General features: G+C 38.6%; 1 protein-coding gene across 9 annotated transcripts in view; it reads right to left on the bottom strand.

Annotated features, from left to right (window-relative positions):
• Pcdh7 (protocadherin 7) overlaps positions 1-17,761 on the bottom strand; it is a 409,627-nt gene that overhangs the window by 382,738 nt on the left and 9,128 nt on the right. Inside the window, exon 2 of one of the 9 annotated variants that reach the window (XM_050149948.1) lies at positions 16,160-16,841. The exons of the other annotated variants lie outside the window; for them this stretch is intronic. Coding sequence (XP_050005905.1) covers positions 16,806-16,841 — 36 coding nt within the window. The 3' untranslated portion in view covers positions 16,160-16,805. Of the gene's footprint in view, positions 1-16,159; positions 16,842-17,761 lie in introns of those variants that run through there. 9 annotated transcript variants of the gene reach the window in all.

Genomic DNA, 17,761 nt, shown 5'->3' with positions numbered 1-17,761 from the left:
TTAACGTTATAAGGAATGAGTTTGATAGTGTCTTAAGATTTTTAATAAGAATGCCACGATAGCAAATAATCTTAAATTCCAATAAAATATTAAGGCACATCATATAACCACTTTTAAATAATTAATTACATTGCTCTATTCTGATACATTCATCTCTGCACTACAGACATGAATGACCCAGTGACATAAATGACTCAGATCACTGACCCTCACGTGGGAACAGCTCAGTACAGTGACATGTATCTGTGGTAACATAAAAGTGAAAAAGAAAGCAAAATAGTGTAACAGGAAAATGAATGAATGCGTAGATAAATGGAAGAGAAAATACCTTTTCATAAGCAGATTTATTTGAAATAATCATTGTTAGAGGCATTCTTTTCTCATCAAGACAATTCCAAATACCTGCCAATAGCTACTAGTAATGCTAACTTATTAAACCACTAATGTATCCCAGTATAATTCTACTCTTGGTATGTTCCAATCCATGCATTATCTCCAACTATTGCCCTGCGAGAATTAGAAAAAGATTCTGCAAGGTTTTGCAGAAAATAAATGGGACAAATTTCAAGAATAGTTACTGAAAATAAAGCCTCAGGAGATGGGAGAAGTTCACAGGATAAAACATCAGGAAGCTGAAGTGCCAAAAAATGAAGGGGAGAATTGCAACTGAGGAAGACCATACTGAGACGCTTCTTTTAAATGTTGGCTCCTCTTCTTGCACTCCGTCTTGCAGGGCTCTGCATCCTAAGTGAACCCTCTGGAAATGAACCGAGTCATTTGTTAAATAAGAAACATCCTTTGGGGAATCTGCACTCACCATTTTTATCCTGAGGCCTGACAGGGACCATTTTAAAATGTTGTTCTTCCTGTTGCTTCTTTTTAATACTTTTTAGAAGTGATAGTAATGCAAATTTGTGTTCTCTTTTTTGCCATTATCTAGGCCATGGCTATTGACCTGCGTTATTTCCTGGAAGATAGAGGTTTCTGGCTTTTTAATTCCGTTAGCAGTATTATTTTTGTCCTTTCTTTAGATACGTGTGTGTGTGCATGTGTGGATGCATATATACACACATATGTGCGTGAGTATATTTATAGACACATAATACATACAACATACCATTCACACATAGATATAGCAACAGACCTGAGAAAGTTGATAATGGCATAAATACTATATAAAGAATGCCTCATATATATAGTTCATATAGCTGAACTATAATTCAACAGTCTATTGTCAACTATAGTTTAACAGTCAGAATTAAGGGACTAAGAAGAATGAGAGAAATTTCAATCCGGCTTTCCTGACATGGAAGTATTTTCCCTTGCATTCTGCATGACTTTTCTGAGTCCCTTCAAAAAAGTCTCACACTGAGGCTCCATGCCTTTCTAGCACCCTCTGTGAACAGAAATATAGCTTGGAGAGGCAATATCTTAAAAGCTGTCATCAACCTGTCACTTAAGCGGGATTATCTAAAAGCCAGTGGATAACAAGTAACAGTGTTAATAGAACACATGATAGGTGCTCAGCACAAAAAGAGAGCACTAGTAAAAAATGAAAAGCATCTAAAAATAATAAGAAATTGTTTAAAAAGTAATTCTTACGATTTTTTTTCTAGCGTCATCCCAGTGCTAGAGCACTTTCTACAGTCGCTATACTTTTTTTTAAAAAAAAATGCAAGACGTAAAAATATGAGATTGCACAGCTATTTTTAGGAAAAAGTAACACGTGTCAGCTGGATTAGTATATCCATCTCCCCAGGCGATCCGCTTGGAAAGGGGTACACATGCCCGTAATGCTGCCATCATTACACACATCTGCATAAGTCCGCCACAGGAAGTCACCTCAAGGAATAGTCTGCTTGACTTTCTATCTCTTCCTTGACAGCAATAGTTCTCATCTGAAGGTGTTTTGACGTCTAAAAATAACCAAAGGTCAGGTGTTAAGAATTTAGAGTAAAGAGTTCTAATGAGAAAAGTTCTGTTTGGGTCCGAAATCACAGACTAAACTAGAACGAAGCTGAGTTGGTCATCAACTGTATCTAAATATCAACAGCCAAGGAGAAAAATCCATTACAAGTCTATAAGAACAAAAACGGTTGAACTTTAAAGGAGGGTATGCAGAAAATACATTTTAATTCGGTTCAAATGAGCATAGTTGATGCCCCATAGCCAGAATTGCAATATTGATGCAAGACTACAAAGGAGGAAGAAATCAAAGCTATATTACCATTTTCTTGTCAAGCATCACCCTTCCTAGAAATTGTTAAGTCTTTCCCTGGGGTGTGTATGGTTCCCATTATAACCTCATTCATACTACATTATTATTCCTGTATGAGATGTGGAAGGCGGTTTCCCTACAAGACTATTGGTTTCTGCATTCTGCATTAGATCTCTGCTATAAAAGGGCACTAATAATGAGAAATCAAATACGGTAGTGAATAACATTCATTGAGACACTGCATTTGGAATTATCATTAGACTCTTATTTAAGGTACTCCTTATTTAAAATTCTAAAAGTAAAAAGGAATACAACTTGGATAAACTTAGTTCTACCTCTGCTTTACTGATTTTTTTTATTACTTGATCAAGAGATATTGGGAATTTTCTGGTAAAAAAAAGATCTATATTCACTAAGCTATATTTTCTCATTGTAGCTTGGAAGCTGGCTGTTTTGTACACAAGACAGCCAGTGTTTATAATATTCTTATCTCTTGGCTGCTTCACCCTGACCTCTGTCTCCCTTTGGGGCCATGAGAAAACAGCCTGCGTGGTGGCAGAAGGAAGACGGGACTGGTGCAAAAGCTGACAGAATGCCACGGGGGGAGAAAGGCAGGGCATCTCAGAGGATCACAGACTGCTGCAGAGGAGGAAGAGGAGCAGGGGAAGAGGAGCAGGGGAGACACAGCTCGCTCTCAGTCCAGTATCTGGCAGGAAGACAGCAGAGGATCAAGCTTCCAGCTTGCCAACACCATCACTCTGGCATCTTTCCTCCAGAGCTTGAAATCAAGGGAGAGATTTAGTCAAAGTTTTTCTTGAAGCAGGTTCCAAATAGTCCAATATTAGCCCCCCAAAGATTAGTGATTATCAAATGGCCTCTTGTTTTTAATTAATTTTGCAAATTTTTATAGCGATTATTTAAAAACAAAATAGCTCGAGCTTGCAATGGTGGATGTGCTGGTATCTTTGCCGGGGGGCATTCGTGGTGATGTGTTGTGTTTATATGTGTGTGTGTTTGTGTGTGTGTGTGTGTGTGTGTGTGTGTGTGTGTGTATGGGGGTGAGCTGCTGTGAGAAGGGCTAGCAGGGAAAAGGAGCAGAGAAGAGCACAAGCTTTATCCTCTAGCTTGTTCCTCATGGCTAAGGTTCTTTTTTCTTCTCCCCAGACCTTTTCAACTCCAAGTTTAGGAAGAAGTGTAGACAGTCATGAAGTATAGACAGACACAACTTCCTTGCACGATTCCGAGAGTACTTTCCTTTCTTACCACATTTCGCCTTTGATGAAAACATCCCTCCCTTAACCATTTTTTTTCAATTATTTAATAAAAAGGCACAACAAGAAAGGATCTTAAATGATGAAAAAGAAATAAGCCAAACATTTTCCGGACCCCTGAGCAAATTTTTTTTTTTTTTAATAAATTGAGACTTTGCACACTAGTTCTGAAGCATACATGTCTCCTTTCTTCCACAAGACATTTCAGCAGTTTCCCAGAGTGACAAAATAATGTGTCTTCAATTCACCTTCACAGTGGAGTGCCAGGAGTGGAAGGTGACAACTGCTATTTTTGGTAACAATATAGTCTTTTTTAGAAAACTAATTTTTTCTGGGAAATACTTGGACTCAGAATCCTCACATCATTTTGAATTTCCCTCTATCTTTATCAAAAATGCTTACTATAAAATGTAATAGGAATAAATTTCCTTAGTACCCACAGATTTTACAGTTGGACTTGTACAGTGTCTCCTTTCGCACATAAATGTTCAATGATGACCAAGATAGTCTGTTCAGTGATGAACAAAGGGCAAAAAACAATAGAGAAAAGTTAAGTGATTTGCTCAGCATCGGAGATTAAAATGCAAATGAACTTCAGAAACTCCAAGTCTGTCTCCCAGTTAGGTTAGCACTCACTGAAACAAAGACACATCGCAAAGTGAATTAGACTGTTAGAAATTTCTTAATTTCAATATCTTCTATGTAAAAAATGGTGTTGCTAAATAATTTACCTCTGTTGAATAGCATCAACACTAACTTCACAGTTCACCTATCAACACTCTCAGTCCTTATGAACCTAAAATGATTAAAGGCACCACCCCATCAATGCTGGATACAAAGGAAGTGACAGGAGTCTTCATGACACAATTAAAGACAAGAATTGCTTATGGGTCTCTTTTCATAGGCTTCACATAAATCATCCCCATGTTCTCCATGTGATGTCAATCTGCCTAAAATGTAGAGAACTGAGTGTTCCTTCATTTTTCTTAATTTATTTATTCAGTGAGTATACATATGCTTGCACACACTGGTGAGGACACATGCCATGGCACCCGTGGAAGTTGGAAGACAAACGATACTGTATTTTATTATAGTAAAATCATAAGGAAAGTATGAAAGTAAACAGAAGAGTAGCATACTTCTTTAGCTCCAGGCAGCAAGCCCTGCTTGTTCTCGAAAGAAAACAATCAAAGAACTTAAAGTTGGTAGCTAAGAATTCTCGAGGACCCATAAGCCTATGAATCTTGCTTACAATGTAAAACCAATGTTCACCCTGCTTCCTACTAGGTACTAACAAGACTTCCCATCTGCCTCAGTGAACACACACAACAACAAAACAAACAACAAGACCCTTACATTAACACATTCCCAAAAAGCACCTTGAAAGACAAAGCACATAGAAGAAAATGATGAACTGCACCAAGTATATACAATGTAATCACGCAATGCACATTAGGACTGCAGCCTTTTCTTTACCCCCATCAAGTGTATCTATCTATCTATATCATTATTTCAACTTAAGAATTCATAACTAATTAATTGTCCTCTTCCAGTTACCAAATTCAGGGAAGCCTTGCAACTCAGATAAAATGTATCTAGACCCTACTTTGCTCATATTCTACTGATCTAGTGATGACAATATATTTAGGGTATCTATACTTAGTTCTCCAATTACAAACTTTGACAAAGTTCTAGTACTGAGTGCTTCCAAGTTGGCTGTTGATGAATATCAGTCAGAAGAGAAGAAAAAGGAGATGGTGTGCATTACTGCATGAAACTTCAACTGTGATTTGGAGATTAACTGAACCATTATGATTTTATTGTACTTATTTTACTACTTCCTCATTTAATAAGAAGTAGCAACAATGGTGAAAAGGTTTTGACTACCTGTGGTGCTTTAAATAAGAATGGCCACAATAGGTTCAGGTCTAAAAGCTGGCTCTCCACTTACTGGAACAGTTTGAAAATGATTAGGAGGTGTCGCCTTGTTGGCGGAGGTTTGGCCTTGTTGGAGGAGGTGTGCCACTGGGGTTGGGCTCTGCGGTTTCAATAACCCAATGCAGAACCAGCCTTGCTCTCTTTCTGCATCCTGCCTGTGAGTCAGGATATAAGCTCTCAGCTACTGTTCCAGCACTGTATTTGCCTGCTGCCATGGTTCCATTAGGATAGTAAATATGAGCTCTTTGCAGTTGTAAGCAAGCCCCCAATTAAATGATTTATTCTGCAAGTTTCCTTCATTGTGGTGTCCCTTCACAACAATAGAGTAAATACAACACAACCTACTAAGGAGAAGAAAATGAAATGAGGAGACAGTAGCCTCAGAATCTTGGTCCATTGATTTTAATGCTTAAAAATTGCAAACTGCAGGGTTCAGAGATGCCTTAATGGTAAAAAGGAGCTTGCTGCCCTTGCAGAGGATTTGGATGCAGTTTCCAGAACACATGTAGTGTCTCACAACCCTTTATACTCCAGCTACTAGGCATCTGAGGTTTCTTCTCCCTTTCATGGGCTCCTGAATACACATAATGCACAAAGCCATATGCAAGCACACACACACACACACACACACACACACATACATGTACACACACACACACAAACTAAGTAATTAAAAAAACTTTCATCCTTCTGGTAAAAGGTGAGATAAATTCAGGTTGGCTGAAGGTAGAGACAATATACAAGAGAATCCAGAGATATTGTTAACGGATAATCTAGAAAATCTTTACTGTTGAAAAAAACTCAACAATAAAAAGTATTATTGATATTTTTTAAACACTAGTCATGCCAAAAATTCAAACAGCATTTTTTTGCATTAAAAATAGCTCTAACATACAAATTTATTAATGTTCATTTGCATTTTAGCTATTTTATATAAATTTAATTGAATTTTAATTTAAAACTAATTAATTTTAAACTATAAAAATGATAAAAACAATAACAACTCTTAGCTGCAGTTTCAATGAGTCATAGTCAATAACAGATAATATCACATAAAAATTCCAAATGTAAAAAGTTTGTGGTTTTCAATAACTTTCATTAAAGTATATTCTTATAATCCTGTTCTATTACTATTAGTTATTGTTGTTTAGCTTACTAAATAAATGTAATTATAAATCGCATTTTGCTGTAGTAACTCTGTACGTTAATCACTGTTTATTACTACAAAAATACCTAAGAAACAATAAAGATTCAATTGGTCTTTTGGCTTCCGGGGTCTTAGTCAATAGCCACATGGCTCCATTGGATCTTGGCATGTGGTAAGGCAGAAAATATAGCAAAGTAAATTGTATGGAACCGAGCATCTCACCTTATACAAAGCAAGAGGGAGAAAGAAACGGGAAACAAAGTAGTAGAGCAGGACTTACTCCTAATCACCCGAATCTACTGTACAGGACTGGCTACCTCCCAATGTGGCCATCAAGTCATGCATCCAATCACGGATTTATCCCTTGCTGAGGTGAGTGACCAAATCACTCGCGAACCCTGCTGCAGGTATATGCCTTTGACACATGGTTCTTTTGTTGGGGGAGTAGATCACATTCAAACATTCAAGTACTCATGGGATAAGATATAGTATTCATACAGCATGGTACAGGAATCCACTGGGGATGTGGAATAAATATATCCCCTGGAGATCGGGAGCAAAAATTAAGTGAGATGTTTAACAGCAATGTTTGATTGAAGGAAGAGAAAAATAAAGAACTAAAAAATTTTTGTAAGTAAATCATTCTCTCTTTACTTTCAGATGTTTTTGAAAACTCTAGAGAAAAACATGTTTTTATTTTTATAAAGTGCTGATTAACAAAATTATGTCAAAAATTTACCCTTCATTAAAAGGCATTTTCTATCCTGTATCAAAAGGCAAGTCACTGAAGATTAAGGAATTTGTTACTCCTGCTTGCACTAATGATATGCGGAAGTTTGTGAATATAGAATGAATTGAAGAATAGTAAAATAACAAAAGTATGTGTTGGGGTGTTTCTGAAAAATTTAAGTGTGGGTTGAAGGAAAGGAAAAGGAGAATGTGTCTGTTGAATGAGCAAGTTCCCATCTTCTAATTTGCACTTTGATTGAGGTTTAAGGTGGTACTATTTTTTTAATGGACTGACTGACCTAATTTCAAGAACATAAGAAAAGATATCAAAATTGCAAGGTTAGAATATCACTGAAGCCTTGCTGAGCAGTAAGAAAATCCAATTTTGTTCTCAGAGAACTAGTTGTCTATAATGCAAAACAGTTTCCTGTACTTCACAGGACTTGGGAATGTGACTTTTGAAGCTTAGTTGCTTGTAGTTGAACTGCAGCTCTGCACTTTGCAAATTATGTGACTGAGTAAGTCACCAACTCTACTCCTCACCACTCCCGGTGTCTACACTATAAAGACAGCCATCAGTGAGACTTCAGGACCATTGTGTTGAACTGATGCTTTCATATATGCAAAATATGTTGCTCAATGTTCAGAATATGATGTGCCGTGTAAGCTAAGCTATTAAGATCTGTGTAGTATACATACGTACATTAGCATGTACTTCATGCTAAACACTAAACAGTAAAGGAAAAGCCAACAAGCGTAAGGAAGTAAATTTCATTGTTTCTGACCACTTTGTGTATTGGGTTGAAAAATAGACATTATTGACTCCTGACACCAGAAATGTTATCTCTGAAACTAATTTTGGTCCTTGCATTCGACAGTCAAATATACTGCAAAGCAGATTTGAATGCACCTTTGCAAATACACTGCGGTTCATGCACCACTTATTTCCATTTCTCTGAACAGAGGAATAGCGAATTTCTCATTGTGAAATGTTGGAGGTCAAATAGAAACACCAGGCTCCGAAAAGTACTTCTTAGGAAAAGTGGACTCAGCTGCCGTGATTCCTTGCCTAGGAATGCTGACAGAAGGACATTCAGCTTCTGCTTTCATTTGGATCTTAGTGACTAAGAAAAACTGCAAGTTTGTTGCTAAATATTAATACTGCCATTAAAAATAATTTGTATTTGTGGATTGTTTTGTGTAAATGCTGATAACCTACATACACTTATAGGTTAGTAAAATTAAAATAACTAAAATGTTTTTTGTTTTGTTTTGCTTTCTTGTTTGTTTGTGTTTTGAGACAGGGTTTCTATGTAGCTTTGGAGCCTGTCCATCCTGAAACTGACTCTTGGAGACCAGGCTGGCCTTGAACTCACAGAGATCTACCTGGCTCTGCCTCCTGAGTGCTGGGATTAAAGGTGTGTGCCACCACCACCCAGAAGAATAATAAAATGTTCTTTAAATCAGATCTCCATGAGAAGGAGAAACTGCAGAAGCATTCAATGATATGCATGAGATGCTATATGTAGAAAACTGAAAAGATGCATTTAAAGAATCATATGTTCCTCATAAAGATAAAGTGAGTCTATTAATTTTCATCATTGTAAAACATATGTGAGGTTCATCTTGACAGAAGTGAAAAGTATGTGTATGTGTTCCCCCAAACATAAAGTCTGTATATAATGAGCGACAAGCATGTGAAAGGTTATGGTCCAGTCTGGTGTGTTCTAGTGTAGACCAAGAATGGACTCTGCCATGGACAAAACTGTATTCCCAAGTCCATCGACTGAAGTCATAATAACCCCTGGCTTGTCTGTACTTCTAGATAGGCCTTTTAGGTTAAATGAGGTCTGAAGGCTATGGGCCTCATCTGAACAGGGCTAGTGACATTCTAAGAGAGGGTTAATGACCTTCCTGACTGTATACACACAGAGGGAAAGCCACGAGAGGACATCATGAGAAGTCAGCTACCTACAAGCAAGGGGATGGCCTCTCAGGAAACCAGGTTGATCTAAGTTTTCAAAGAAAAAGAAAATTGAACTCCTGGTATTTAGGGTGTCCAGTTTGTAATATTCTGTTATGACAACCTGGGAAGATGCATATGAGTTGTTAAAATTGCTGAGAGACCTGGGAAGATAGTATAATACGGTCAGAAAATATCATGTGTCCTGAAAACATATGAACCTGAATTCAATTTCCAGAATCAAAGTTAAGTGTGTATATATATATGGTGTGGTGACAGGAAGAACTCTGGGAGCTCCTTGAACAACAGAAAAAGGTGTGTGTGTGTGTGTGTGTGTGTGTGTGTGTGTGTGTGTGTCAGGGGAATCCTGTTCCTGAGGAGAGATATAGGTTGTTATCCAGCTTCCATATGCACACACAGACACTTGAACATACACACAGGACCACAGACAACTGCTGAAGATACAATAGCAGCTATTAGGGAGGAGAAAGGCGCCAATTTTTAAATATGTCCCTTTGCAAACGGAAGTCTCCCAGGGCTGCTATAATACAGACCTCCAGATATGGAGAGAGAGTTCTGACGGGTATTGTGAGGAGGAGGTGAATGGGAGCCTTGGCAGCTCGTTCCCCTACTCCAGCACAACAGCAGATCCCTAAATCACAGTCCTCTAGAAAGTTGGAAAGAGCAATGATATCCTACCGCAGCACTGGCCACAGTGGTCCGGACCCGGTAAAAGTTCAATAAAGGCGGGCAGCTGTTAATTTTAGGTGCTGGACATAACGGGAAAGAAAGGTTCCTGGCAAGGTTGCAGTCAAGAGGAAGTGACTGATTTAAAAAGTGCTGGCATCAAAACAATGTCAAGAGGATCTAATCAAATTAGCCCAAGATGTCTCTAAACTACCTGTTTTACAGTGGAAGTCATCACCCCTCTTTTTTCACCGGCGAAAGGGCAACAACCCTCATGTCTGTCTTTCTGACAACTGCCCGTACCTACTGACATGCTTAGGGGCCACACTCAGCTGTCTCTCAGTACTAGATTCGTGCCAATTTAAAAGGAGCTGCGGGAACAGACAAGCAGAGGTTCAAATTGACAAGGGAAAATATTTCTCAATCATGTTGTACATCTAATGAAAGCCGGCCGAGGGGTCAAGGTGCCCTCAGAAGGGACTAGAAAAGCTCTTAGGGAACTAGAAACAGTATCTTCCCTCACGAAGGTGCCTAGGAAAGTCCCGAAAGTTTCCTGTGATCCCCCATAAACACTATCACATAATCAGAACAGAGATTAGCGTGTACAATGACAGAAGTATTTCCTGAGGACATGTCAGTCAGGAACAGCTGGAACTGGAGGGCAGATTTTCACACGGTCTCAACGGGTTCAAATTTTCTATTTTTCCTGGTGTGAACTTCTAAGAAGAACCTCGAATTTCAGAGGTTCTAACCTAGAACTTTGCAGGCTGGATTCTCCTGAGAATAAAAGTTAACATGGCTGTGTGGAGTCACTTCTCCAGGGCTGGAAACCCATGGTAAAGGACACATGGCTAGGAGGAAAATGTACTAGGTTTTAGATCCTCCAAACCTAAATAATTAAATAGATAGATAAATAAAACACCTAGGCTACAGAAGTAGTATACTAGAATCAAATTTCTGTGAAAGAAAAACAAATCCTAATTTGTAATACCTGTGCAGTATAAAAACCCGCAGTGATTATATGCAGTCAAGACAGGCTGGCCATTAAGAGAATCGCCGCAGTACTTTATTAGGAGGGTGTAGTTCCTCTTAATGTTAATTAGTTTACTAAAATACTGCATCTCTACTGTCCCTCAAATCTTGAAGTATTTAGTCCACTCCACAGAACTGGAGGCAGCTGGCACCCTGTGCATTCAGGCTGCTCTAAACAATCCACAGACTTTTGTCAAAAGAATTCCCTTTGAAGTTTCTTCCAACTGTGAAAAAAAAAATGTTATTATCCTCTTTAAATCTCAGCTTCCTCAGGTTAAAATCAGGATGAGAAACAACTGCCTGATAACGAAGTCCCAATCAGTGGCAACTGTTTTACTCTACTGGCAGAATAATAATGGGAAGCAGAATGTGGGCATACTTGCAGGAAGTTTTTTTTTTTTTTTCTTTTCTTCCCCTCCCACTGTTCCTCTTTTTTTTCTCCCCCAAAATATGAAACAGGAAATAAATAGAACAGAGCAGTTACACTGGCTGCTGTGGAGAGAAAAGGAAGACCAAAGCAGCTACAAAAGACCCGATCTCACTGGGAGGAAGGAGAGGTTACTACCTTTTTTTCACACTTCTCTTGCAGTTGTATGAAGCCCTGATGGCATACCTCCGCCAAACCGCAAGGCTGCATTTTCATTTTTCATTTTTCAGATCACAACATCCATTTCTGATAAATTCTACAAACTCACACACACACACACACACACACACACACACACACACACTGGCATACACCCTAGAGGGACTCTAGTTAGTCTAGCAGACTCTGGGTGCTTTAAATGAGTTCTCACCCTTCCAGTCTCCAGAAGCTACCATCCCTTCCCTAAGGCCCTAATCAAAATTTCCATTTCTTAAGGACTATTGATCTTTGGGATGTGCTGACCTAGTTATCTGCTTAAAGCAATTTACACCCAGGTGTGCTAAAAGCCCCAGCAAACTCCAGCAGAGGTCATTTACATCCTGAAAAGGGAACACTTGAGGGCATTCCAAAATCCAAAGGAGAGTTTTGGAATGGCACAGATTTTCTGCTTTCATCCCACTGCCTAACTCCTTCTGTTCCTGCTGCAATCCCATGCCTAGGCCTCCTTTTTCTCTAGATTCAATACATCCTTATTATTTCTCTTTCCAGACATGCCAGCACTATACCTTTGGAGATGACTGCATGCTATGAGGTAGGGTGGAAACAGAAACTTTTGTGTCGGAGTTGTCACAGAATATGAATAGTATCTGCAGAAAGATACAAATTGACAGATACAGAGATTCGTCCGTGCTTGTGTTCGGGAGTACATATATCTATTTTTGCCCCAGATATGGAGTTCCAGAAAAATACTGACAGCCCATTTGATTTCATGATTCTCTTGCAAGCCCCCTTTCCTGGATTGTTTTCTATTACTAGGGTTAAATACCACAAGCAAAGGCCACTTGGGGAAGGAAAGGGTTTATTTCACCACAAAGGGAAGCCTAGACTAGACCCGAACTCTTGGCAGGGACTGAAACTGAGATCTTGGAGGAATAATGTTTACTGCATTTTCTCTCTATGACTATCTCAACTTTCTTTCTAACACAACCCAAGACCAGCTGCCCAGTGGTTGGCCCTGCCCACAGTGGGAGCGCCCCCTCCCCCAACCCTCATTAATCAAGAAAGTCCATAGACTTTCCTATAAGCTAATCTGATGGAGGCATTTTCTTGGTTTAAGATTCCTTCTTCCCAGATGAGTCTAAGTTGTGCCAAACTGACAAAAAACCTAAACACCTCTCCACGTATGTCACAAGCATGCTAAGTAACCACTGCTCCCATTTCTCGCCTTAAAAATGTTCATTGGTTCATCTTATTCATGGGTTTGCTGTTTACAGCATGAACAAGAATGCAGGTTAGAAAAACAGAATTGTTTATTTGCTATGGAGCCCAGGCTCCTATACCACCCTGGCCTAGTGGAGAAGCACAGTGGGAGGTGCCTCTACCCCTCAGGAAAGGGATGCAAGAGCTCAGGGTATCTTAGAGAGGGATATAGAAGAGGTCCTATATATTCCAGAGCTGATATGCATGGATTTGAAGGCTAACTCTGTACAAAGCTTCAGTCCGCTGTAAAGCAAACATCTAGAAGTGAAGAAGTGTCTTCTTTAAGTTAGGATTGCTTCTTGCCAATAGGAAAATGTGTGTTGAGAGAGATAAATTTAGGGATAGTTTCTGTGAATCCCCTACCTAAGGCTTAGCACATTTGCATTCTTACCCATGGAAAGTGATGGCCTTGATCTAGGCCTCTCCACTACACAGCCTTGCAGGAGGTAATAGAAATGAAAGAGCTTTAAAAATAACACACATGAAAGAAATGTTTGACACAAAATTATAGATTTGTGTGTGTGTGTGTGTGTGTGTGTGTTGTTTTCTGAGAGACAGTCAGATTATGAAATCACTTTGTCAAACAAGTAGAAGGTCGGCCATTTCCCTACATACATTCAAAAATAAAGTCAGGTTCAAAATTAATTTTTAAAGATTCGATTTTAAATATTATGTGAATAACGTAAAATACTACATATAAGTGTGACATTGAATGCTTAGATCTTCTAGTTGTAACTCACTAAAAACTTCTAAATTTATGACTAAATTCATGACTAAAATTCATGACTAAAAAATGATGCTAGAACTGTAGAAATATACTTTATCATAAAATACAATGCACAAACCTCTCTTGCATGTTTTTCAAACTCTTGAATTCCATCTGTTTAGGGGAAGTTTTTTAGCCCTATGTCTAAAAATAATTATATTTAAAAACACAGTTTTCAACCAGCATGAAGGCACAGGCCTTAATCCCAGCACCCAAGGAGGCAGGGGCAAGCAGTTTGGTTTAGGTATAGAATGAGTTTAGAGTTTGCACCGGGGTACACAGTGAGATCTTTTTTCAGCAAAACTAATAAACAAACAAAGCAAAAACTTGAGTTTCATGATTTCACTGGAACGCTTTCAGTTTTCTTGAATTCCTCCAGGATAGTTTGTCACTGATTTTATAAAGTTCTTAAACTCAGTTCCATGAGCCGCGAAAAGACCACGGGTTGCTTCATTATCTTCATCTGAGAAACTAGGAAGGTGTTTTTGTCTTAACAGTTTGTTCTGAAGAACAAATGAGCAAACATCTATCTAGTGTTCTGAAAATTAAATGGCGTGTGCAAATATAAACTACCATCTTTTTAGGTTCTGCAATCATTCTATTAATTTCACAAGGGCAGATATTTATGCATGTTCTATACCCTAGACAAGCAGTAATAATACATGTACTAAAAAAAATTAAAATGAATGAACACAATAAATGAAACAGTTGCTTCCTAACTTTTCTAAAAAGAGACTTGATTACTGTCTTTTAATTTAAAGTAAAACATCCAAACAACAAGATAAACAGAGTAATGGGTGGCTTTCTTAAAAATCTCATTAAGTGCACAGATCCCCTCTTACAGGAAATTCTAGTAATTATAATAAAAACTGTAAAAAAAAATACCCCAAAGTTGATAATGTTTAGAGCCAGGAAACTGGGGAAAAGGGAAAAGTGGAGACTCTTTGGGCACTGGATACACACATGTTGAAAACCAAACAAATAAAACAAGCAAAAGACGGCAAGGGATGGGCACCAGCGTCCTTAATTGCTGCAGTACGTGATTGTCTATTCTCATTCAGAGGAATGGAGCCTAAGATCCTGGGGTACAATAGTGAGGTTTTGCTTGGGATTTACTGAGTTTTTCTCATCACAACAGTAGACAGATGTAAGGTTTCACTCATCAGTATGATAAAGCATGATTCTCCATGTACTCCTAATCTCCCTCACACTAAGACCTTCTTTACCTGGAAATCAAGGATGGAAATGCTTTCGTGGACGTGGACACAACTAAAACAAATATTGCACTAGGAGTATTTGTTCTTACTCCAGTTTTTCAATTACAAATATACAAGTGTGTGTGTGAGTATGTGTGCGCGCACACTTGTGTGTGTGTATGTGTGTGTGTGTGTGTGTGTGTGTGTGTGTGTGTGTGCGTGTGTGTATACATCTCCTTGGGAGCACCGGGTATGGAACCCAGCTCCGGCATATACGAAGCACGTACTATCTCACACAACTTCCTATTTTTTGGCAGAAATCCGATCTATTGACTCATTCCTCAAGAGTATGCTACGCCTTGAGCTTGCAAATGCTGACTTTGAGGATTCTTTGTAAGTTTGGATAAATACCACTTATAGGCACGCACTACATAGTCTATGCACCCCCAACTCCTAGACTTTGTTCTATCATCCAATTGTTTGTGAGTTGTGGTTGGCTACAAAATCCCCATTTTAAGTCTACTGGAGTGAATTGTCTCCTTGAGGTGAAGAAATCCGCCATTTGTGAGAACCAGGGCAGAGTCTGGGTTCCTTTCAGCCTTTTACCCTGGCCTTGTCTTCAAAATAAAATGAGAAGCAAAGGATAATTAAGTTTTATTCAGGAATTTCACTGTTGATTCAATGATACTTCAGAAAATGGCCCTTTTGCAGAAATCAGATAAGCAGCTAATGGCAGAGAAACCTGTTAAGTGTACATTAGGGATTTGCATGGGCTACAGCAGTTCCCAACATTTTATGCTTCCGTGTTGTTCAATATTCTTCATTATTTGTTCAAAAGTTACCATACTGACATGTTCAAACATACAAAATAAAACAGAATGAGACAAAATGAAACAAAAACCTGGGACTGTGACACTCTTCCCAGTACTTTGGAACGTTGAGGGGATTGTTAAGAGGGCAGGGAAGAGACTGCAATAAATACAGTCAGACTATGTAAACAAGTAAACACAAAATATAGCAAACAGATGCACAGATATACAAACATAGCAAGGCAGACAGCTTGTCCAAAGAATGCCCACTTACCTAGACTGTCACTCCTACAACTAAAACCACCCATTTACAATGGAAGTTACTTAATCCTTAGAACTGTGAGTTTGTATTATCTGACATAAACCACCAAACCTCCCTCTCAATGCAGTCAGCAGCATTGGAGGCTACATATTCCTTCTGAATGTGGCTGCAGTGACCTTGCTCAAGTGAACTGAATTTAAAAAAAAAAAAAAAATTCTTAGTGAACTCATCAACAACAACAACAAAAACCTCTTTAAATTATATGGGTTCTTTGATTGTTTACCTCAAGATTAAGAAAAATTTAATCAGTTACAGCGCCTGTGTTACACACAGAAAGTCACAGAGCGTACAGAACATACATTTAATAAAAGTGCTTGGGGTCATTGACATTCACGTGTGGATAAAAACACAAACACAAACACAGTGACATTCCGAATTGCAACACAGATTGGCCCAGAGCCTGTCCTTTCTCAGATCTGGCCGCAAGGCTGGAAGAAGTGGTGATTACATGACACAGAAAACGATCATCAGTTTAGGGTTTTATTTGAAGTCAGTCATTTAGTACACTGCAGACAAAAAAAGAAAAAGTATGAAATCCTGTTTCCCTTTCTTCACACAAAGCCAAAGTCTTTAGAGTTATTATTACTGATTTTTTTTCTTTACTAATGATTTTGCTATCAAGTGTTAATAGTTGCTTGCCATCTCTTTGCGAACGGAACTGGACACATCTGTAATACATGGCTGTATTAATACTGCCTTTTTGGAAGTTAACTTATTTTTATGCTATTTATTTTCCTTAAATAGGGAAGAAAGGGCACAACAAGTGGAACAAACAGTGATTGGCTGACACCCCACGGCCAAGGGCAGGCTCCATCAGGTGTCAGGGTAGCAAGGTGATCACAGAGTTTGGTGCAAAAGGGAGCATCATATTAGAGTGGAATTCAGCCAAACACCGTAATGTATGGATGTAGACGCATCTGAAAGGAAAATAAAGATTTATGTAGGTTAAAAAAAAAACATGATGTAGAAAATCTCCCTAAAGTCTTCTTACACTCTATGAAAACGCTGACACAGAGGTCCAGAAATAGATAAAAAATTCTTATCAGCAAATTATAGATTTATAAATAATAAATATGCTCAAGGGGGAAAATTGACTTGTCAGAGAAACCCTACATCAGAGGCTTTAAATGGTTCTCTTGTTTGTACACAGCGTTAGAGCTCAATACAAACATCACTAAATTCCTGAAAATAAACCTTTCTTCCGCCCGTAAAACATTAATTCACCAGAAGTGATAATTAAGATTAGTTTTAGTGGTTGCAGCTCTGCTCCTCTTGGATGCGATTTCTCCCACTAACTAATGCTAAATAAAGCACCGTGCTATGTACGTGACATGGGCTTTGCTTTAGACAAGAGTTTAAGGGCTTTAAAAAGTAGAAAAAAAATTGAAAATGAAACTTACTGTAGATTTACATTAATGGCTTCTACTTCTCCACCCCCTCCCCATCCCCACACTAGGGGTTTCTCTATGTAGCCCTGGCTGCCTAGAACTTGCTCTGTAGACCAGGCTGGTCTCAAACTCAGAGACTGGCCTGCCTCTGCCTCCTGAGTGTGGGGATTTAAAAGCATGTGTCAGCTTTTACGGTTTCTATAGAGCCACAGTCAATAAGCAAGTCATAGTCCAGAACTCGGTTACATGTGCTCCACACGGAAAGCAGCATTGGCTACACTTATTGCACAGTGTCCACACCATCTCTGTTCTCCAACTCTGAGGTCAATGACTCTAATCCAGTGGATTCTATGGCCAAACCATGCTAAGAGTCATTGAAGTTAGTAAAATACATACCTTCTATATGATGCCCGTGGAAATTTAGGATCTACATATAGTTTAACACCAAA

Source organism: Alexandromys fortis, unplaced genomic scaffold, assembly GCF_014885135.2.
Source record: "Alexandromys fortis isolate MF-2015 unplaced genomic scaffold, M_Fortis_MF-2015_v1.1 scaffold_0, whole genome shotgun sequence".
NCBI lineage: Eukaryota > Metazoa > Chordata > Mammalia > Rodentia > Cricetidae > Alexandromys > Alexandromys fortis.
Note: the sequence above shows the minus strand (reverse complement) of the source record. Positions and strands in the feature narration are given on the sequence as shown.